The sequence below is a fragment of the Syngnathus typhle genome, linkage group LG17 (assembly GCF_033458585.1).
Source record: "Syngnathus typhle isolate RoL2023-S1 ecotype Sweden linkage group LG17, RoL_Styp_1.0, whole genome shotgun sequence".
NCBI classification, from domain to species: domain Eukaryota; kingdom Metazoa; phylum Chordata; class Actinopteri; order Syngnathiformes; family Syngnathidae; genus Syngnathus; species Syngnathus typhle.
Window position 1 is genome coordinate 1905897 of NC_083754.1, and position 23491 is coordinate 1929387.

At 42.1% G+C, this 23491-nt stretch overlaps 2 protein-coding genes across 5 annotated transcripts; one reads left to right on the forward strand and one right to left on the reverse strand.

The window, feature by feature from the left end:
• Positions 1-101: 101 nt before the first annotated feature.
• Positions 102-23388, reverse strand: LOC133170074 (neurabin-2-like). 4 transcript variants are annotated; one of them, XR_009718498.1, is made up of 16 exons: positions 21276-21433; positions 18321-18697; positions 18044-18252; positions 17558-17896; positions 16786-17433; positions 13959-14091; positions 12976-13096; positions 12424-12528; positions 12214-12349; positions 11957-12100; positions 10845-10898; positions 10589-10720; positions 10047-10144; positions 9871-9967; positions 8031-9335; positions 102-1515 (listed from the first exon to the last, which is right to left on the reverse strand). XR_009718498.1 is itself a non-coding variant. In XM_061302719.1 (15 exons), exons 2-15 carry the CDS (start codon positions 18619-18621, stop codon positions 9282-9284), a joined length of 2571 nt encoding a protein of 856 aa, XP_061158703.1. In that variant the 5' UTR covers positions 18622-18697; positions 23249-23388; the 3' UTR covers positions 6339-9281. The 4 variants fall into 4 exon arrangements, 2 of the variants coding, with proteins under 2 accessions (XP_061158703.1, XP_061158702.1); XR_009718499.1 differs by having other exon boundaries at positions 102-1527; XM_061302719.1 differs by lacking the exons at positions 102-1515; positions 21276-21433 and adding an exon at positions 23249-23388 and having other exon boundaries at positions 6339-9335.
• Positions 852-6984, forward strand: LOC133170076 (phosphoribosyl pyrophosphate synthase-associated protein 2). Its single transcript, XM_061302720.1, has 10 exons — positions 852-987; positions 1431-1483; positions 1798-1864; positions 1952-2124; positions 2231-2346; positions 2433-2488; positions 2927-3075; positions 4590-4660; positions 4743-4889; positions 4959-6984. Exons 1-10 carry the CDS (start codon positions 905-907, stop codon positions 5115-5117), a joined length of 1074 nt encoding a protein of 357 aa, XP_061158704.1. The 5' UTR covers positions 852-904; the 3' UTR covers positions 5118-6984.
• Positions 23389-23491: the final 103 nt, after the last annotated feature.

Below are 23491 nucleotides of genomic sequence, written 5' to 3' on the forward strand. Positions count from 1 at the left end.
AGTTTTGTTACCTACACAATCGTCTGATAAAATATTCTTCCATATTTTTGACCTTTCTATTATTCGCTTGTAACCAATTGAAACACTTTAAGACCAGCATGTATAACAAATTGCAATTTTATTGCCGTTGTTCAAGATTTGGTGAAAGATAACTACTTCCAATGAAGTCTTAAAGAGCCTTCTTAACTTTATTTATATCCATTATAAAGTGAAATCATCGATTGATTTCTAAATACAGTTTGCATCGTTGAATTTAATTGCTGAAAACGTGAAAAGACTTGTGTGGTTCTGAATTGCGGAGTTCTACTTATTAACTTTGTAACGATTTCTTTGTTTCTGACCTTTGGGGGGCGTGGCTAAAACTACCGCACTTGCATGTACAGCACGAGTCGGCCACTCCCCCACGTAAAAAGCCATATATTACATTGCACATAGCAAACATTGGCATTTCTGCAGGGTTCCTAAAATGTGTCAAAAAGTTGCAAACGAAACCCAATTTAAGTTTGAATGTGACTGGTTAACTCTGAATCCCCAGTCTGAGGGTGTGCACATTTCTGCAATCATATTGTCTCTGGTTGTTTTTTGTTTTTTTTAAACTCCCTACAATACTAGAGCGAGTAGGCGTTACGGCATAATTAAATATCGGTACTCTGTATAGGAGAGTACTGAAATGTCTCTATCCAAAGAAAGTCATTTTGGTACAGCCAACCGTGTCAATAAAGTTTGTAACTCAGCCCTCCAGGTTGTTGACTGTTTCATCAGAGCTGCAGCCTTCGTTTGTCTAACATCAACATTTTACTCCACCCTCTGTCTCCACCCAACGTAGGAAGGCCTCAGCGCAGCGTGGGTGCCCAGGGATCCTCTTCCGGAGTGTGTGGAGAGTAGCGGCCAAAACCCAAGCGACATGAACCACACCAAGGGCGGCCTGGTTATCTTCACCGCCAACTCGCATCCGTCCAGTCGCGAGTTGGGGAAGAGGATTGCAGAGTGAGTACAGGACAATTTTCACACACTCGCAATTTAGAGACAGACGGCTGCCAATCTTCAAGATCCCAAATGAAGCTTTTTGAAACTGTTTCTATCCACACTCGCTATAATAAACGTCACTCTGAAGGACGCCGCAGTCTGTGAATGTTTATAATGTACGGTCCTTATTTTGTGTACACACAAAATGAATATTCTGCAGGCCTCACTCGACAAGTTTTCCCGAAGAGGAGCAGCTTGACATGACATTCATTTAGTTAAATTTTGAGGTGGATCAAATTGTTTTTTGTTGGATGGGAGGATCCTTCTTTGAAATGAGACAAAGAAATAGCAAAAAAAAACTGTAAGGAAGATTTTAACATTGCTTGCTTGGAGTACAAATCACACTGCGTACATTTATTAATCATTTAGTACCTTATTTTCTATCTGGACTTCTTCTCTTTCAGGCGATTAGGTGTGGAGCTTGGCAAGGTGCAGGTGGACCAGGAAGCCAACCGAGGTAAACTGATGTTCCTCCTCACATTTCCAGACCTATTAAACACACTGACATAATTACGATGACATTTTGGTGGTTGTTTTTAAATCAATTTCAAATTTATGCAAGTGCTCTATTAATTGTGGAATCAGAAGTTAATCAAAAAGGACTTCAATGTTTTCCATGTGACTCTGGGAATGAAATGTTTTTGTTCTGAACTTGATGGCGCATCTGCATTTTCACACGGTTGGGTTGCGCCTTTGCGTGGGAGCCGGCGCCGACTCATTTTTCGAGGCCTCGCTGTTATCTTCTTCCCATGTCCACTTTTGTTCGCGTAGAAACACGTGTGCAAATCCAGGAGTCGGTGCGAGGGAAGGATGTCTTTGTGATTCAGACCGTGTCCAAGTAAGGAGGAACTCTTCTCTTACTTTCATCATTCTTTCTCAATTTTAATATCATTTTTCCCCCATGCTCCGTCCTCGTTTTGCCCAGAGACGTGAACACGACCATTATGGAGATGCTGATCTTGGTGTACGCGTGCAGGACGTCTTGTGCCAAAAGCATCACGGGCGTCCTCCCCTACTTCCCTTACAGTAAACAATGTAAAATGAGAAAGAGGGGCTCCATCGTGTCTAAGCTTATTGCCTCCATGATGTGTAAAGCAGGTGAGGAAGAACTTCACAGTCGGGGAGTGTCCAAGTAACGGCAAAGGCTTTTTTACACTGTCAAAAAATGGCAGAACTTGAATTGCATTTGGTGATGTGGGTTTAGGTCTTACACACCTGATCACCATGGACCTCCACCAGAAGGAGATTCAAGGCTTTTTTAACATCCCAGTAGACAACCTTAGAGCCTCGCCTTTCTTGTTGCAGTATATCCAAGAAGAGGTAAAATGCGCCAAATTGTCTTGGCTTGAAAATATTTTCAAAAATAATTCACATTTTTCTCTTCCTCATGTACTTTGGCCGTCTAGATCCCCGACTACAGGAACGCTGTGATTGTGGCTAAATCACCCGCTTCTGCCAAAAGGTTGGTTCCTCTTTTCTGAACACTGCTGTTTTTTTTTTTTTGTGCTGCTTGTCCTCAGGGTCAGGGGTCACACCCAGGGGTGGTCACTAATCCAGCCAATCGCAGGACATTTTCATTTAATTTGAAGATGTGCGAACAAGTATTGTTCTGTGGAGTTACCTTTGTTTAAAATGGCAACAAAAACATATTGACATTTTGACTTGACTGTTCGCCAAACGTACTCAACTGCGACGGACAAACAAACTAGTCAAACAGTGTCGTTATTACAATTGTTTGCAGAAAGCGAACAAAACGTACTGCTCCATCGTTGTAATCTCTAAATTGGCAATATCCAACAAGTTCTTAACTTCCTTCCTTTTCTACTGCCCCACATTTGCGCAACCATCAAATTCAACGTGGTTTTGTACATTTCGACTTTTGTCTCTTCCCGGCACGCAGGGCCCAGTCGTTCGCCGAGCGCCTGCGCCTCGGCATCGCCGTGATCCACGGCGAGGCTCAGGATGCGGAGTCCGACCAGGTTGATGGGCGACACTCGCCACCCACCGTCAAGACCACTGGAGCCATCCATCCAAGCATGGAGATACCATGTAACAACCCCAAATATATATATACTCCTTCTTATAATAGCATGCACCCCCTTTTCACACTGCACTTAGCAGACAAACGAATGAATAACGGTAATAACTTCTTTTGTCACGTGACCATGGACTAGTTCATAGCGCCTTGTTTTCAACCTCGAACACTCTACTGTCGGGAAATTTGGACCCCCCGTATGACAGATAAACAAATCAGTGTAGATTAGAGGGGGGCAAAATATTGTGCTCAAGGGCCACATTTCATTTTTAAATCCGACAATATGCATACATGCATTTTAATAAACCAATTTTAGAAGTAAATGAAAGAATAAAGCCTGCTACTCTGCAGTTAACTAAATAACCCCCCCCCCACCTTCCTAGCTACTATTTAAGGCAGGGGTCACCAAACTACGGCCCGCGGGCCGGATACGGCCCACGGGACCGTTTAATCCGGCCCGCCAACCCTGAACAAATTGTATTAAACTTTTTTTTTTTTGCTCATTTTGCCTGCAATGACTGCGTTTGCCCAGTAGATGGGGAAGCGCTCGCCTGCGCATTTACTACCGGAAGCCGTGTCAGAAAGCTCGGTGCACACTCACAAGTGCGTGTACGGACATGGCGCACTCGCGCTCTATTTGTATCAGTCCCGAATTTAGAGCGTGGGCTGTGACGACAGCATTCTTGTAATTTGCGCACTGAGCTTTCAGATGCAGTTTTGCGCTAAAGCCACCCACAAACCTTCCCCTGGAATCCTTCCATTAAAATGAGTGGCCCGAAGAAAAGAAGTGAGTGCCGAATGTTAAAAAAGAGTGGCCAATTTGGCTCGACGTACGCGACGTGACGTTCAGCCACATGAACGTCAACATCTACCCGTCAAAGATCGAGGTAAACGGACCAACACCTCGAATCTCGCCTAAGAATTGCCACAACAAATTTTACTCCAGACTATGACGCACTATCAAACTTTAACAAAAAAGACAGCGGTGTCTACAAGCCTACTGGAACCTACAAAATGATTATAAGGGAGGAACACAAGAACTTTAAGAGACTGCTCATATGTGTCAGAGAGGTTCTGCTCTGACAACTGAGCTGAACTTTTATCTGTTAAGATTGTGCATGGCACAACAGAAAGTTAATGTTCCATGGTTTTTTTTCTATGAAGAATCCAGAGAGAGTTATTTAGTTATTATTTATTTCCAGTTTTTTCTGTGAAGAACTCAGAGAGGGTTATTTAGTTATTATTTATTTCATTAATAGTGTTATTATTTGTTTCCTGACTTTTTTTCTGTATAGAACCTGGAAAGGGTTATTAAATAACCGTTATTTGGTTATGTGTGGCTTTCTGGAAAACAATAAATTTTTTAAGCTCCCCTACGATCGTCACACTTTTTCTGTTACAAACTGACACCGGCCCGCCATCAGAGAAGGGAAAGGTTATGTGGCCCTCACAGGAAAAAGTTTGGGGACCCCTGATTTAAGGGAATCGGTACAATTGAAGTCCCCCCTTCTTTCCTTATTACTTCCAGTGTTGATTCCCAAGGAGAAGCCCCCCATCACTGTGGTCGGAGACGTAGGCGGCCGCATCGCCATCATAGTGGTACGAAAGGAATACATCATTCTTGGGATGATGTAAACGGGAAAAGGCAGTCTTACACCCCCCCCCCCCCCTCTCCCCGCAGGATGACATCATCGACGACGTCGACAGCTTTGTCGCGGCGGCAGAGACGCTGAAGGAACGAGGAGCCTACAAGATCTTCATCATGGCAACGCACGGCATCCTCTCCTGCGACGCCCCCAGATTCATCGAGGAGTCGGCCATCGACGTGGTGCGTCCCTTGGCGCTCGTCGCCCCTTTGTCCTCCTTTTCACCCCCTCTCATTTGTTCACCCCCAAAGGTTGTGGTGACCAACACCATCCCTCACGAACTCCAGAAGCTCCAGTGTCCCAAGATCAAGACGGTGGACATCAGTATGATCCTGTCGGAGGCCATCCGACGCATCCACAACGGAGAGTCCATGTCCTACCTGTTCCGTAACATCGGAGTGGATGACTGAAGGTTCTACACTTGCCATTTGCCTTGTCAGACCTCAAAGCGTGCACTGTATGCACTCATGTCCTCCATAATTATTATTATTTATTTTTTTTAAAGATCTCCAGAGTAGTCCATCTGACTGATAGCCCTGTTCATGAAGTAATGCTTTTCTTCCCGTGTCTGAACACGCACTGATTCCATGTCCACCACTGTCCTTCTTGTCTCGAGTCAAATTCTTTTATTAGTCTCACTCCTGTATCTCCCAAACCATGCCAATTGTTAGCATTGTTTTCTTTCTCCACATTGTTTGTAGTATTTATAGTTCCTCCGCAAAGCAGCGGATTATTATTAGCTTTATATATTTTTAACTGAGCAAGCTTGTCAAAATGTCAAATCCTCAAGTGTTTCAAGGCTAATAGCGATATTAGCATGTAGGTTGTTTTGTTTAATGAGGTCCGCTCAAAGATTCAGTTAGGTGGTCCGCCTCATATTTCTAGTTGTTTCCAGGATAATTATCAGTGAATGTCCTTAAAGGAAGATTGTACCCCCAATGCACACTCGCAACACACTCATACAAACACATCTTGTTCCAAACTAGGTTTGCCACTAGTTATGCTTTGCGAGCGGAGACGCGTCGTGCTGCTTTGAATTTGAAGACCTTTGGTCAGTTTTTGTTTTTAGCCGATACACATGCTATTGATGACTCCTTCCAACTAGATGCATTGACAATTAAGTTTGCTGTAGCAATAGCTACACATGGGGGTCAAATCTCCCGTTTGCTAAATATAAACTGGAAATAACAAATACTTGTTTGTAATGTGATCCAGAAGTACTACTACAAAAGTGTATGTATTTAACACTGTGCCATTATCGACTCAATACCTCCATGTGTTTGATTATCTCCAATGCCACAAAAGCTGTTCAAAGTCCTGGAATGACATGGAAGTCAACGTGTCCTTCGTCACATATCCACCCAAGTCAATATTGGCTTTTCATTGATAGTCTAATGAAAAGTAATTGATTCAACGGCATCATTGCGTTTGTTCTTCATTTCCAGTAAAGAAACACAAAGCTAGGAAGCTATCACTGTTTTTCTAGCAAATCAATCGACTGAAGCTGGTCTTTGTCACGTTGCCAGTTGTGGTCCAAAAAATGTTTTGTATTTATTTTCTGCACTAACTGAATAAATAAGAAATTAATGTACAAATGTACTCTGCTCAATTCAAATGGGGGGGAAAATAGATGTCGTTCAACATGTTTATTGAAATGCTGACAAACAGGTGTTGGTTCAGACAAACATGGTGACATCCACGACACAACAGACCCCCAGGCAAGAGAGGTAAAGATTGTCCCACTCACACTGTTTGGCACTAACTTGTAACTACTATTCAAAACTATATGGCACATCTCATATTTCATCACTTTGTTCTAAGCATGGGAAAAAAAAAAAAGGATCTGGGTCAAGAAGCATCACGATACAACATCGCAACATATATGGAAAACATTTTCATCTGCACTACTGGACCGATGCAACTGCGGATATGTCAATAGTGTTTCCAGTTTTATTTCCGCCCTGAGTATTGACACATGATACCTTTTGGACTGCGGGGTTCAACTTGAGATACTATCAACCAACGTCCTTAAGCAAGGCACTTCACACATTCAGCTGCTCCAACAGATCCATTCAGTGAGTGAAATACTGTACGTAATGAGATGGGGAAAATGCAATTTGGAGGAAGACAATCGAATTTGATGCATACAAGTTTTAGATGTAAACACACCTTGTTTTGATTCTCAGGAACACTGAGCAGAAATGGGAGAATTGTGAAAGTATCTATATGGAAGATAGTTGGGCATTTATTCATTATCCCTGATATCCATCTTAAGTTTCTTCATGGGAAAAAAGAGCACGTAGCAGTACATGGAGCTTAATGTTGGATTATAGGATATTGAATAAAATGCTCAAATGACTTTCCATACATTAAAGCTATGCAGAAACTTGAAAGGCAAACGGAGCTAACAAGGCAAATTACAAACCTCACCAAATAGAACCGAAAATCCAGTCTAGAAGCATAAGTGCATCATTTAAAAATAAAATTATAATCATAACAGATTGATGATGTTACCGGTGCAGGATATCACCATTCGTACAGGAAATACTTTTTGTCTGTGCACAAACGCGGGCGAGCATGAGGCTCCAGCTGTGCTTCAATTAAACATGCATTCCAAAATACATGATCAACTCCAAAAATGGAAGAGGCCATCTGGGGCAGAACATGAGCTAGCGTAAACTGATGATCCCAGCACTGTTGGAACAGTGGATAGTAAGAAAGTCGTTCATCAAGTGTTCAGTCACAATACTGCAAATCCATTTTTGTAGTAGTCTGAGCATTTGAAAACAAAAGGAATGTCTGAACACCATCAACTTATTTTCTGCAAATGACTCCAAGTCTGACGACTTGACCTAAAACACCAAAAAAATAAAAAACACTGACCAAAGTCAGCAAGAATGGGCGCCAGCTCACACAAATGGATGGATGGAGTTATTCAATTGCCTCTGGTAAAATCTAAAAGCACTTTCTAACAATGATCAACTACTCGTATAAACTTTAAATTCTGGCTTGTGGTTCATGGGTTTATATTATTTTTTTAAATAATACAGTCAAGTGCACCTGTCCTGTATTTAAACCGAAGCTCATTCCCAAAAAAAAGATCATATTTTGCTATCCACATTACTATCTTAATTAATACTAGGGATGTCCCGATCAGCATTTTAGGCCTCTGACCCCGGATTCGATCTTTTAACCTCAAATCCGATCCGACATTTTGTTTTTAGTATTGAAATTTATAAAACTGAAATATATTTTGAGCAAGTAATTCAACTTTTTAAAGCACTGCAATTTCATCAATAAGCATTACAATAAATTCGACCAACCTTTCTGTGATCTTCTTTGCTCTCTTATTGGAGTATTGCTCTCTCCACATAATGTCCAGCGTTTGTTGCTTTAGCAACTTTTCCATCTGCAGCTTTGCAAAACGCTCCATACACATTATCATGTTTTGTCCTCAGATGACGAATCAAGTTTGCTCTTGAAATTGCCATGTTGCAAACATTGCAAGTAGTTTCAGGACAGTCTCTAATATTTCCCCACTTTTGACATGTTTTGCTTTGCACCGCCACGGAAGTTTGAATTGCGCAGCTACCGTCAACCGGTACTTTACGGCAGTTGTCGTAAAGATCGGCACGACTAGCTAGCTAATGTAGCTATGCTACGATCACCGGAAATCAGGAAGAGATTGGGACATCCCTACAAAATACAAATGAATTAAAAATACTATCATCGGTGTCTCTTGAGCCGATATGTTATGACTCCGTAAACTACATTTAAAAGTCATCCCAAGTAAGTCCAGCATGTGGAACTTTAAGTGGTAAATACTGCCACAGCCAATTCAGTTTTGCTCTCAAATATAAATGCAAATAAACACGATTTGGCGACCCTAGTCTGCACACACACACGAGGAGTCTCCACCATAAGTCGGTGCTTAAGTTAACTTTTAAATAGACGTTGAGAATATTTACAAAACAGGATGTCACCACGCTTTCATACCCGAAATGCAAATGTTTTACCTGATTCCTTCGCGTATGGAGAAATAGATTCAAATTGAGATGGGTTTGTTGGCATCTTTGTCTTGTCTTTCAATGCTAACTAATGGGGCAGAATTTGGGTTCAACTGGGCACTTCTCATCACTTGCATCTTCCTGTAGTTCCAGTGCGGGCGGGTAGTGGAGAAGCAGCGCAGCAAGAATCCTCCTCCGTCCTCCGTCACTCTGTAAAGCACTTTGTGACGAGCCCGTTTCCTCAACATCGTAGGACACTTTTCACGCCAGGGTGGAGAAAATAAATCGACATGTAAATCGAACACAGCGAGGCCGAGTTCCTTGTTGATTGCTGAGAAAGTTTCCAGGAAGACGCACAAGGATGATTGTGGCTGTCACACAAAATGCATTCCGGGATTGCTGATAGGCCATAAAATCCATTTTCGCTCTGTCATCCTCCTTTTTCTTCTTCCACATTGTCAGGTTGCCGCCGCTGTGAGTGATCGTCTGAACTACAGTGCGTCCGTGCGAAGGCAGAGTGCCGCGTCCTCCCTTTATGGAGGGGAAGCGGAGCTGCGAGCGAGCAGGCTAGGTGGGGTTTGGGGGCTTGAGAGCATCCACTTGGATCTCCAGGTCTGCAATCTGTGGAAACAAAATCATGTGAGTTGAAGCTCTAAAACTCAAAGGACCCACAGATTGCCACTTAAGTTGCCGCCTGACTTGATGTGAACAAGCCCGCTGAGTATTTGTAGGAATTAATTATTGGGATTATTATAGAAGACTACTTTTTACTTGAATTATATTATTCTGAAGTAACAGTACTCGTACTTCAGCAAAGGAGAGTTCGGGCCGAGATTCAAACCCAGAACCCCAAATTTGTGAAAGCCCAAAACAATGCAGTTGTCACAACTCAGCGGTTTAACACGCTTGGCTTGTTTTCAAAGCAATGTGCACACATTATTGTGAGTATGCCGGGACAAATTCACATCCCTGTTTTTAGTTGATAAAAAATAATTTATACAGGAAAAAGCATTTAACTTGCGACTTGTCAACCATTTCAGGTGGCCACAGCCAACCAGAAATGAATGAATGAATTTATACCAGAGACGTGATTGCTGCATGTCTTCAAAGTGTCATTAATCTCAATATTTAAAAAATAAGTCAATCAATCAATGACCTTTTCCTGCAAGTTGTCCGCCTCCTCTTTGTGTGACGCCTCACTGTCTTCCTCCACTTGACGGTGCGCTGCCTCCTTTTTCAGGTACTCAAGCTCCCTACAAGGCACATGCATCAAGGAGATATTGTCTTGGCATTTGGTAAGCACGTGTGTTTTGTGTTTACTCCCGTACGTACTTCTGCTGATACTCTTTGATCATTCGCTTGGCTTTGCTGTACTTCCGCTCTAAGGTTTGGTACTGAGCCTGGGTTTCCTTCAAGTGTTCATCCACTGCCTAAAAAATAAACATACACTTTGGAAATCAGAAACAGCTGACAGCGGAGGGGGGGTGGCAAAACTGTAACCAATATTAAAAAAAAAAAAAAACACACACATAATTGGACTTTGGTTCTGAGCTCTTTTATTACCATTTATATTAACTGTCTATTTAATTTGTCACCAATTTTCCTCCAAATTATTTTTATATTTTTTGGAATATATTTTGTATTATTTTGTTATTTGTTTCTAAGGGTCGTATCATTTTTTTGTTTGTTTCAAATAATTCTATTGAACCATATCCCAAAAGCAATGTCTGGTTTTAATTGGCTACTTTTCATTATTATTATTTTTTATTTATAGCTACTTTTGTCAGATTCAATTTATTTCTATGACCACTGCGGGGAGTTTTCTTTCATTAAGAAGGCCACGAACAATTTTCATTCCTGATTGAATTACCTACCTTACACAGCGACTGAGCTTCCATCCAGTAACCCTCCAGTTTCTCCATCCTCTCTTTACTGTCCCGGATGCTTTGTTCCAGCTGAGCACGCTCCATTCGCCAACGCAATTTATCCTGCTCTGCGTGAGCCAACTGCGGGGGAAGTTTATCAAAAGCTGAGCCAGCAAATGAACGTATTGGTGGACATGACTGGAGTGCAACAATATGCAACATGGCTACTTTTTTTTAAAAGTTAAGAATTCTGATCAGCTCTCACCTTCCTCTTCAGCAACTGGATCTCAGCTTGGGTTACTGCGTGTTTGATTTGAAGCTGCAAATAAATGGAGAGGGTGGAATACAAGTGTTAGACATAGCGGTCATTTATAATAATGATTTAGTTTAGAAAAAGACAAAATACTGTCATTTGTTTTCCACTATATGAACATTTCATCATTTCTGTTCATCTGGTATTGCTCTGACCTGATACTTGAAGTAGATCTTAGTCTCGTTCATCCTGGTCATTGAATGCACTGAATCGATTGCAACTGGCCTCTCATTTGACCTCTCATCCAGACTCAAGTTAATCTTCCTTTTCAATTTGTAGTCCAGTTTTGAACGATTTCTCAGGTTATATACCTTTTCCATATTTGGCTTTCATTGGGAACAACATTCTAGAGTGCACTGACTTCATTTCCCTCACTAGATGAATCAAAGTAAGAAGACGATGCTCCACTGAGGGACGAAGGACGGGAAGGCAATTGAAAGATTCAAGACAGAAAAGGTATATTTTTTAGTGTTTTTATCTGTGCTAAAATAGTAATAATTGAAGAGAGAAAAGAAAACAAATAACGTCATCCTCTTATCTGTACTTTTATCCAATCAGCAAAATTAAATAGGAAACACAAATATTAAATAGTGCTTATGAAAACATTAGACAGTGTGACCCTTTGCCTTTTTTGTTGTAGTAGTTCAATTCTACCAGTAGATGGTGCTAATGTTATTTCTACTGTTTTGAGAAGGAGCGCCTGTCAGGAAATACGCAGATTCAGTCATTTCCACAATAAAATGGAAAAAAAATTCAATTTAAATCACAGAGCTGAGAGCTAAATATAAAAATCATTTTATTTGCTCGCTTTTATATTTCATGATGCAAGTGAGACTATCTCCTGCCTTTCCTGCTTCTCCTGCGTGCACGTCTCTGGTTGTGTCTCAACATGTTGGGGATCACTGAGGTCTATTGAAAAAGGAGGTTCTCCAATTTAGCTTCTGATATTTGTTATTCTTAAAGAGCAGACAGATCATTTGAAAATTCTCTCAATATTGTGCATTTTCACCTCTGTGTGGAAAGCTTCCTTACGCTTAGGATCCAAAGACACAAAATGATCATACCTCCTTGAATTTGTGGGTCAACTTTTCAGGGTCCAGCTCGACGGGAGACAATGAGTCTTGGTGTTCGGCCAAGTCGAAAACCTCGATGGAATTGGGAAACATGGGACTCATCTCCTCATCCTCATCTGTGGCGTATTCACCCGTCTAGAAGACATCAACAAAGGTTACAAATTCATTCCGTTGTCTGACCACAAGGTGGAAATGATGGATTATGTTTAAGAATATTGAACCACTGAATGGTTTCCATTTAGTCTTACCTCCTCATCATCGTCCATGTATTGCTTGTATCGTTGTTCCATCATCTCTCGCTGCCATTTCTCCTGTTCCAGAGTTTGTTGGATCAGCTGAGCCACTTCGCTCTGCTCCCCCGGCTTCTCCCGACCAATCACAAATCTGGGAATGATATTTTCTTAAGATTAAAATTTAAATCTTAATTTTAAATCTAAATTTAAAAAAAAAAAGCATACTTGACGGTGCCTGATGTGTTGCGTAGGACAGACGCAGCAAAGCTCTGGGTTACACCAACCAGGCTGGTCCCGTCAACCTCGACGATCAAATCGTTCACTTGGATTCTATAATTCAAATCAAGGGAGATCACGTATGAAAAAAAAGAAAGAAAGCATTACATTCCTAGAATTTGTCGATAAAACATGGTCTAAAAATCAATATAGGCTGCATTAGATAAGATGTGCCGATAAGTGAAGGGGAATGCGGTGTTCATCTCATCCTCAGCCATCTAAAACTTAATTATGGCAATAGAGAAAGTGAGTTGACAAAGCAGCAACCCTGATAACAGCTCGGCAGCAAATATCGGGTGACATTTCGAGGAACTCGAAAGGGTCAAGAAACCTTTTCGAGGAAACACAATTAAGCTTTTAGCCTCTGGTGAGACGAGCGAAAAATACAAGCATGTCCTTTTCCCTTCTCCTCCGAAATCAATTTGCCTATTAGTAGCACAAACTAAGAGTGGGAACTAAAATGGCACACCAAATATCAATATAGTTGAAGCGAGCCTTTACCTGCCGTCTCGCTGCGCAGCTCCACCCTCAGTGACCGTCTTGACGAAGATGCCCAGTTTCTCCAGACCCATGTCAGCTCCTGCACCCATTCCTATGATGCTGATTCCCAGACCGTCACTGTCTGAAAAACACACAAGAACAACACTGTGTCAATATTACAGCATGTCATTGTGCATATGTGATTCCGTAGAAAAGGTGGCAAAAAGGCGGAGGTGCTAAAATTAATCGATTAATCGACAACAGATCGAGCGAATAATTTGTTAAAAAAAAATAATCGAGCAAGATACATCTTTTCAGATTATTCGATTAAAATAATTGATAGAGTACTCGATTCTATGAATATTTAATAACGACAGCCCTAAAACGGTATATCATATACACTACCGTTCAAAAGTTTGGGGTCACAAAATTGTTTGGGTGACCCCAAACTTTTGAACGGTAGTGTATACATTTATTTAGATAATTATTTATAGATTATATATATAATCTTCTGTGTAAAAAATCTTATAATATATATGTATATTCATAGATTATATATAATCTTATACAAATATAAGATATAATTTATAATATGTAATTCATAATATTTTATTATAATAATATTTACACTACCGTTCAAAAGTTTGGGGTCACCCAAACAATTTTGTGACCCCAAACTTTTGAACGGTAGTGTATATATATATTGTCCTCATCCACCTGTGTGTGTGTGTTTGTTAGTTCAATTCCATTACCTCCAGGATTACGCTCCAAATGAGGCTAATCTCCACTGATTTTAATCTCTTAATAGGATAACAGAGTTGTTAGCCAACAGATGTACACATGTATGTCCACTGACGGCAACACTTTGCCAGTTACTGAGACCTTGGGCCACACGCGGAAAAGAAAGATGATCACAATGTTGTGGCTGGTCGTGCGTGCGTGCGCGTGTTTAAGTACGTCTGAGTGACGTGTATGTTTACGTCTGCGCGTGCATTTGTGTTCACCTTTCTCCAGCTCAACGGGAAACAGATCCAGCTTCTCAACTCTCTTCTCCAGCTCGTACTCGGCCGACGCCGCCATTGGGTCCACGTCGTCGTTACGTCGATCGTAGTCTTCATTACAGTAGGTGGTGAATACCTACACAAGGAATCATGCATCCATTTATTTCTCTCCTGCTTTTCTTGTCCCGACATGCCTATCAGAAGTGACTTGAAGCGACAAGCTTTGACTGGTGAGAGAACCGGCAATAAGATGTTGACGTCTATATGCGTCAATGGTAGTGAACGAGATAGAAATATTGAGGAGTTGATAAATGGGGAAAATGAAAGAGAAAGTACGACAGGGGAAGTGGAAACTCCATGGTGCCACTTTTTGAGAACAATTGATGAATCATGAAAACCTCCGAAAAAAGTAGTGAGGCCAGGTTAGGGTAAGAAGTGGAGCAAGGGGAAACTTTCGTGCCAACAAAAAACACAAAATGGCACATTTACACTTACAATGGTGATGGGGAAGTGCAGGGAAGTTCAGAATGATGTTGCAAATTTAGAAAAACCTAGACTCGATTCGCACGCATCTTTTTAAAATGTTGGCCTGACTCAAAAAATCAATTTTTTTAGTGAAGGAAAAGCAGTTGACATTTTTATCAGTCAATGAATAACCCCATCTTCCGAAGGTCAGAGTCTCCAAACCGAATGTTAATATCGCCGTGGCATGTTGGAGCAAGAAACGGAGGGATATAAAAGCCTCCCACTCGTGCTAGATGTGACGCAAACTGTCACAGGATCACAAAGAAGTGAGAGCGAGCACACATGACCAGACATGGCAGGAATTCACGTTGAACAATGAATCACGAAAAGAACCGATACCAGTCAAAAGCACACCAGGTCAACTTCAAAACAGACGGAAGGTCACATCCAATATGACCTCAAATAAATATGAACGACACCCCTCCCCCTTCTCTCCAAAAGGCCAGAAGCATCCGTCTCCCCGCCGATGACCACCTCTATGATCACGTGACTCCGTTTCCGTGGCAACCTCAGACTTGCCTGGCGCGATTTTGGCAATAGCACTCTTGTCTGATACATATGCTAATATGTTTGTGACAAACACAGCGACGGCTATTATAATATGTGGGATATATATAATTCATGATCTTTTATGTGATACACACACACAGTACACACACACACACACATACCGACGACGCAAATAGGGTTCGAGAGTCGGATTGTTGAACTGCTTCCTGTTGTCACATTTCCTTCCTGTTGAGTAACTTTATAGCCGTGTGTGTGTGTGTGTGTGTGTGTGTGTGTGTGTGTGTGTGTGTGTGTGCGTGAGTGAGTATGCATAATAGGCTTCAACTCCCAGATACAGTCATGAAGTCAGAGACTTTCCATGGTGACAGAAATGTCAACAAAGCAAAACACATACACAAAAGGAACAACACAACGACAAATGATAGATGTCCACTATAGCAAGATAACAAATGTGAAAATATTTATATGGAATATCCTAACCCTAACTTGTCATAACAAGTATTGTCAATAAGGCCCGACCATTTACCAGTTTGATTAAAATCATTTCAAATGTATGTGTATAGTATTATGAATCGAATAATTTGCTGGGGTAGGTTTAGAATTTGAACACACGTCTGTGTGTGTTCTTCGATTAAAAACAAACACACCCAGCCACATTCCAACTGCTTTTCTCACACTCACAGGGGTAACTTTGTTCACTATTCAGCGCACGTAAACACAAGCGTGAGGCGACGAGCAGGAAAGCTTTACGCTTTCAGGGGAATGGCATTGTCATTTTAGCTTGTGCTAATCGCTCAAAGGCAAATAACACTTTGCTTTTTTTTTTTTTTTTTTGCCAGAAGGGAAAATGTGTGATGTTTTGGATTGGTAAATTTGGAAGTATAATGGAACGCCTTTTAATAACACTGGTGCCTAGAGGCTAAAACGTATTAATAGATGAACTTTGAATGCTTCACTCATAGAGGAAAATAAAGTGAATAAGACAAAACCTGCATCATTGTCATCGAATACTTTGTCATATTTTCAATTTAAAAAAAAAAAAAGCCGAGCAGGTGGGTGTTTTTTAATTACTGCAGCAACAATGCTAATTAATTTAGCCTCTCTATGGTGGTTCCCATTATATGTTAGCATTAAGAAAGCAGAATTCCGTTCCCTTAGATATTTTATAAATATAAATATGTTGTAAATGTATATAAATCTCTTATGTCAGTAAACGTATTTGAAGAACTGTGAAAATGAGAGAATTGGTTTCGACAAAGACCATGCAAGAAGCTGCGAGCAAAGAAAATGACAAGGAAACCTCCATTATTATTTTTCTTTAGATGTGACATACCCGAGACTCATTTAACTTACTTAGGCATGCCCAATTAGCAATACAATTGTTTTCTGCACAAATAGTCTGAAAAAAGAAGATGGTGAGGGAAAAAAAAAAAGCTCATAAGGACAACCACATAATAACATGTCTCCCAACCTGTCATTATATTATCATAGCAGCCATATTGTCTGTTCCACTTACATATGTCCCTGCAGCTTTCGGCCGCCTACATTGTAACCGCAGCTTCCTCGAGATGCAAAGATGCAGTCAAGTGGTCACCGGTTAGAAGTTTCTACGTCTAACAAATAAAAATAATTCCTTCTTGACATGATTTAAAAGCACACGCGTCACTTTTTTCCCCTTTCACCGTCAACCTCCGGAAATAGGATGAATGAGGACATGCGTGGCGGAGCAACTGCGAGTGACCCATCAAACCATTTTGAATCATTTTCAACGATAACGTCTCGGTTCAAAACTCACCTTAATGGGCTCAGTGCTGAATCGTATCTTTCTGTTGGCTGCGATGGGTTCCTCCTCCTCAGGAAGACCCTCGATTTCCGTGCAGCTGCTTTCTGGATGGTACTCTTCCTCGTCTTCGTCATCATCATCATCGTCCAGCTGGCTTCCCCCGGAGTCATCCTCGCCGAGGCCGCTGTACGCGCTCACGTCCACCAGATCCCCCTCGGAGTAATCCTCCTTCCTCGAGCCGTCGTCGTCGTCGTCGCCGTTCTCCTCCTCGGCTTGTGTGACTTGAAAAGTCGGTGGCTCTTTTTCTCCATTTTCCAGTGAAGCGTGGACATCGGCTTGAACCAATCGGGCCCCGGCATCGACATCCCCTCGACAACAATCCTGTTCGTCGGCGGTTAGAGGCTCCTGACCAGCTAAGGTACTCGAGTCTTCTGTCAATACCAACTGAGACTCCAACTCTGGTTTAGCCTCGGCTGAAATGTCATCAGAGTTGGAGTGCTGATCTCCTGAATGTCGAAATCTCTCCTCCTCGCTGACGGCCACGCTACTGACGTTGCACTGCGGGAGCGAATCGCTCTCGTCAACCTCTGCCGCCTGGTTGCTGACAGTTCCTGTTGTCGCCTCCTCTAAGTCCTCCTGACTTGCAGGAGGCGCTTTCATCTGAGACAGACAGACAAACGATATCATCATTTCACATTGTGCTTGACACCAGAGCTGCGGAGGAACGACGACTGAAAGTAATTGTAAATCCTTAAGCGCGGCACTTGAACACAAATCTTCTTACCTGACTCCGAGCAGGCCCTGATTTGGCTGGAATTGTTGGCTTTGGTCCTGGGGCAGGTCTCGAGCGACGGTTGGGGAGGTAGACATTGTTTGGGACATCAACCTTCTCAAACACAGCACTGAGTTGGCTGACGGTGGGGCTGACGGCTTCGGCGGGCCCCGAAACAGCTGCAGCGGCAGGAACGGGAACGGGAGCAGAAGCGGGAGTAGGAGGGTCATCTAAGCGATCCAAAGCCTCAGTGGAGCCATTGAAGCGGGCCACCACATCCAGGCGGCTATCCTGGAAACCAGAAGCTCGCTCCTTCTTCAGTAGAATCCTGTTGGTAGCAGCTTGTTTCTCCTAAAGGAAAGCAAATCATTTCATTTCATTTGATCCTGTTCATGGCACACATTGGTGCAGTTAGCTGGCGGTTTGCGCCATTGTGGGCGTGAACACAGTCAACTTGATTGACAGCCAATCAAAGGGTTAAATAGCGCCATTTCTGACCTGCAGCGTCCGTTGTTCAAACATCCTCCTGGTTTCCTGGAGTTTGGACAATCCTGAGGAGGAGCGCGCACCCTCTCCATCCGTTTTGGTGTCAAAACGATTGACCCTCTCCGAAACGGTGCCCCCGAGTTTGAGCAGCGCGCTGTGGTCGACGTTCTCGTTGAGGCTCGATGCCCTTGGCAGCGACAGTTTGACCGCTAGCTCGTTTCCTGCCGATGACAAGACTGTGAAAGCTTGTTCGGCTAAAAAAAAAATATATAAATATATTATCGTTTACCAATGACTTTGGCACCATCTTCCTCATCTCCTGGCGACTGCATCTGCATGAACATATTCTTGATGCGGTGGACATTCGATCCATATCTACGACCCCTCCCGTTGGGCCGAGGTAAAGGCGCGGGCTTGGAGGCGGGGTCGTAGCCTCCATTGAGGTGATCGGTGGCTTTCTTTAGCGCCGCCAGACCTGCCTCGTACGCATTTCGATGAGGTGAGGCGCTCCTCATGTTGGAGCCCCCCCCACTGTTTCCGGCGGAGGCCCCGTTGTCCGCCTTGTCTGAGGCGGGTTCTGTCTTCATCATGTTTGAGAATTAAATGTCCCCCAGTGAACAGCAGGTTAGAGGGGATGACGGTGGCAGCATGTCTGTAGAACATGAGCTGTGAGACAAGAGCAGAAGATAGACTTGAAATTAAGCTGCTAGTTGATGGCTATTCCATCAATGTGTGTTATCGTCATTATATGATTGCAGATTTCATTGTTTTTAATTTTAGGTTATATTTTCAATGGCTTTGGGTTTTTATGATCAGGATCTTCTTCCTGGATGGTCCCATTACAGTTTTTGTACACAATTAAAACAAACAAATTAAAAATGCAAATTGCTGCTTAAATTTTGCCGGCTAACTCAGAAATGATGTCAACCAAATCGTGAACAAATCCTACCGCTGTCAAAAGTAATAAATTGATGATGTCATCGAAACATCAAAGCAAATAAAGGCTTTATTTAAAAGTGTGTAAAATAGGATTAGGTGAAAAACAACGTTGGGTGAAAAAAATAGAAGAGGTATCGTCTAAATATTTGGATTTTTTTCGGTTTGATTGTACAGCTAAAATCAGCAAGCATTCATACAGTGAAAAAAATAACTTCAGTAGTTGTGTTTCCGATCGGTTGAGCTATAAAAAAATCCATATGGCAACAGACTATCATTCAAAATTAAGCGTTTAATTGATGTCAAAACCATGAAAATTATTTCCAATAAGACTGACAGGCAAATACCACAACAAAAACCGAAATGATTAAAATTCAGTGATCAAATACAGCAAATACTTGGGTCATAAACGACATAAAACATGGGATCATATGTTTTCCCTACACTAGTAATTATCTTTATTTTTACCCTAACTGAGTCATTTTCGACATCTGGAGAACATTCCCTTTAAAGGAGACATTGTGATTTTTGCCCCCAATTTAAACGACTTCCCAGTTGTCTTGACAGGCTTTTTGGCACATCAAATTATTATTTGGAATCCTGGAACTTATTCCGATTCGAGAGGGTGATCCTGTTTCATGAAAATAAGCGTGAAGCCCCGAGTAGTAGGCTACTGCTTTCATTCCCATGACAACCAGGAGAAGAGCTCAGGAATTTAAAGAGGCGGAGTTACTTCCACTTGCAGATGAGCGTGCAAAACAAAACAAAAAAAAAAGGGGTGCACCTATGAGGACGATAAAAAGAGCGCACTCGATTGTCTGCATCTAGTTCTTCCGTCCATTTTCCGTACTGCTTGTCCTTATTAGGGTCACGGGTCAGCTGGAGCCAAGCCCAGCTGACCGTGCAAGAAGTGTGGTACAATCTGGACCGGTTGCCAGCTAATCGCTACACGTCAGACACTTGCATGCGCTCCATGCATTGTCAAATATGCATCGTAAAATATGCCCCAAACTCACAGAAGCTAATGCTGATAGCTAGCGCTAAACATTACGCAATCCACAGCGGCTAGCTCAGAGACATTTTCCGAAAAAGGCACGCTGAATTCGTCCTTTATTACGCCAAGGATTGTGAAAAAGTTAAAAAAAAAATATTTCCAGCGTCTTGACATCTGGGGGAATAAATATGCAAAATCCGATATTTAAAACTTGCCACAGTCAGGAGAGTCAAGGCCAAAAGTGAAGAAATGTGCACCAGCAAGATGAGATTAGATAAGGAAAGAAAAATCACTTTGAAAGTGATGTGACAAAATTCAAACTCATGCAGGCTTACAACCTGGAGGCTAAAAGTATTCCCGCAAACACGTTGCAATCAAAGCCCATCTTGTGATCATGTCTTGGCAAAACAGTAGCTTCTCATACAGGGATCATGTGAACTTTAGTGTGGAACAGCCGCACGCACGCACACACAGGAAAGAGCTGGCGTCAGCCAAGACGAGATTTTCGCCGTCATTCATCGGTCCAAGAACAACCGCTTTTTACTTTGCGCTCACTTTCTGTCCACATCAAGACAGAACCGTCCAGTATAGTTCATGTATTTGTCGCGCTATTAAGAATACAAATATGGACCAATGATTCATCGACATGTCTTTCTATTACACAATTAACACACAAATTACACAACTAAACAAAGTGCCAGTCCACTTCTCCATAATTATTTCAATCTATCATGAGTGAATTCCCCACACCGTTCAAAAAACAAAACTTTAAAGTTGGATTCCTCTGCACCCCAAAAAAATGTGCCTAATAAGTCAATATTTAGAATTGACACGGATATTAAATGGAATTGATTTTCGCTCGTTTTGTTTGGGTTTTCATGGTAATGAATTTTTATTTATTTTGACCGATAAACTAACATTTTTACTTCAGCAATGTTTTTTTTATTTATTAATTTGACTAATAGCAAAGCATGATTAATAAAAATGTGAATAAAAGGTACATGTATAGCATTTTACAATTAATAAAGTATAAAACACCCAAGCTTATCCGTTCAGTATTGTGTTCCGCGCGCGTTGGGTAAGTAAGTACAAAATAGGGTTGGCTCGTGTGTGAACGATTCGATCCAAAGAAGGGATTTCTTCAGTGAACGGGAGTGAACGAATCACTTCCTAAAGTGTTCAGTTCATATGATTTCAACCAGTAGGTGTCGGTAATGCGCATTGAAGCTGGTGCCGCCTCGCCGTAAAACAGTGTCGTTTCAGTGAGTGGTTCTTTCTTTCCTCGGCAAATCGTAAATCGACATTCTGGCTTACATAGTCCACGCCAGGAGGGAGACGCAACACGTTCACTGACTGATTCGTTGATGCACGGGAAAGGAAAGCAGTTCCTCAACTCGTTCGCAAACGGGAAAGTCAGGATTCCTTCCCTCACTGATCCGCTCTCGCGATGAACTGGAAATGCAAATCACTGACTGACTCGTTCACTCACAGCTTCGTTCAGTCGGTAAACAGGAAATGCAATTCACGACTCGTTCGTGAACGGGAAGTGACGACATTTTCTTCTTCGTTTTGTTTTACGGCGAGGTGGCACCAGCTTCAATGCGCATTACCGACACCTACTGGTTGAAGTCATAGGAACTGAAAAAACTCTCGTTCACTGAAGAAAATCCTTCTTTTGAACGAATGGTTCACTCACGAGCCAACACTAGTTCCTTGTGCAGTTTTTCAAACAGCACGGTGCGCATCCAGTTTGAACGGCTTCAAAAATAGTCACTACACTAGCGGCCAAGCCTATGTTTTTCTAAATGACACACTTAGAGATGTAAATGGTTTGGCAGAGACACTGAAAGTAGCATTGTCTCATTCTTCAAGTGCAACTTGGCTGTTTTGGAGTCTTAATGTGTGGTGGGAAGTCACAAAGCACAAATACTTGCAACTTTGCTTTTTAAACTTTCGAAGGATTTTGACTTTTAGTAAATTGTTAGCTGTATTTTCTTCTCCTTACTTTGTATATAAAAAAAAACAATATGGACGTTTTTTATGTCAGCTGTCATTTCAGGATTTTTTTTGGCTGCAAGAATGCATTCAAAATTTAAAAATATATATATACTTTTTATTTTATTCAGTTATAATTAGTAGCACTGGTTTTAACTTAGCTTGTAATGTGGTACGGATGGGTGAGTACTGATACCAGGTATTGATATCGGTGCTTTTAAACTTTCAAAGGATTTTCACTTTTAGTAAATTGTTAGCTGTATTTTCTTCTCCTTACTTTGTAAAAAAAAAAAAAAAACAATCTGGACGTTTTTTATGTCAGCTGTCATTTCAGGATTTTTTTTGGCTGCAAGAATGCATTCAAAATTTAAAAAAATATATATACTTTTTATTTTATTCAGTTATAATTAGTAGTTTTAACTTAGCTTGTAATGTGGTACGGATGGGTGAGTACTGATACCAGGTATTGATATCGGTGCTAATATCAGCAATTTATCAATACTCGCGACGGAAGCCGATAACAATATCGGCCACCCTCTGGTGAAGATCAACAACAATGTGCGACAGCCAGCCCGTGGTGCAGCATGCTCTTTTTCTTTCTTTTTTTTTTTTCCTTATGCCTGTACAGGCATGACGATGGCCGCGAGCACACACACACACACAGTATTACACAGAGGACACATTATGGCAACACAATGCCTCCATCTATTGAGAATCCGTGCACAAGTGGAAGAAACTCTCAGGCCTGATGGCCCAGTGTAAAGAGCGTCATGCACTCTCTGGCTGGCGTCTGGCTGTGTTGGCATGGACTCCGCTTACTGCGAACTTCCATTGAAATATGCATTCCAGATTTTTTTTTTTTTTTTTTAAAACCTTTTGGCTACCACTCGGCTATTGAGAGCGACTCCGTCGTCGCGTTTCAAAAAACACCAAAAGACATTTTCATTGTGCTTTTGCCCCGTCAAAATGCGCCTCTGCCGCATTTATTGTTTCATGCAGCCACTGCCGAGGAGTAAATAAAGAAGAGCGCATCCCAGAATGGGATGCAAAGATCAACAAAAAAAGAGCTCGGCGTGGCGAAGAAAAAGCACCTATGATCCACATCCACGCCGAGTCATAACGTGTCACCGGCACCGGTTTAGGACCTGGAGGCGGGCTTAGGAGAGCCAGGCCCCGCTGGGTGTCTGCGGAGCCGCGTCGCTTCCTTCCTTCCTTCCTACCTCGCTGAGAGGCGCAAATCACACAACGACGAACCCCAAAGGATCTGACACGCCTTGCTTAGTTAGCCGTACCTTAATATCCGGTTCTGTTCGGGGGAAAGCAGTCCATTGTCCTATGCTGCTGTTGCCGTCGCTGCGCTGCTGCTTCTTCTGCTGCTGCTGCTGCCGCTGCTGGCTGGCTGGCTGCGTCCTGCTGGCGAAACAGACCAAGTGGCTGATTTCTGCTCCTCCTTCTTCTTCTTCTTCCTCCCCCTCCCATCATCTGTTTACCTCCATCCCGCTCTCTTCGCCCTTTCCTCTTCTCCTCATCCTCAA

Excerpts from the sequence above, each read along its gene's own strand:
- LOC133170076 (XM_061302720.1), top strand. The coding sequence starts at position 905 with ATGAACCACACCAAGGGCGGCCTGGTTATCTTCACCGCCAACTCGCAT. Across the intron at positions 1,865-1,951 it reads GTGATTCAGACCGTGTCCAA|AGACGTGAACACGACCATTA; the intron begins GTAAGGAGGAAC and ends CGTTTTGCCCAG. Across the intron at positions 3,076-4,589 it reads TCCAAGCATGGAGATACCAT|TGTTGATTCCCAAGGAGAAG; the intron begins GTAACAACCCCA and ends TATTACTTCCAG.
- LOC133170074 (XM_061302719.1), bottom strand. The coding sequence starts at position 18,621 with ATGATGAAGACAGAACCCGCCTCAGACAAGGCGGACAACGGGGCCTCC. Across the intron at positions 17,897-18,043 it reads TTGAACAACGGACGCTGCAG|GAGAAACAAGCTGCTACCAA; the intron begins GTCAGAAATGGC and ends GCTTTCCTTTAG. Across the intron at positions 13,097-13,958 it reads TCCCGTTGAGCTGGAGAAAG|ACAGTGACGGTCTGGGAATC; the intron begins GTGAACACAAAT and ends TGTGTTTTTCAG.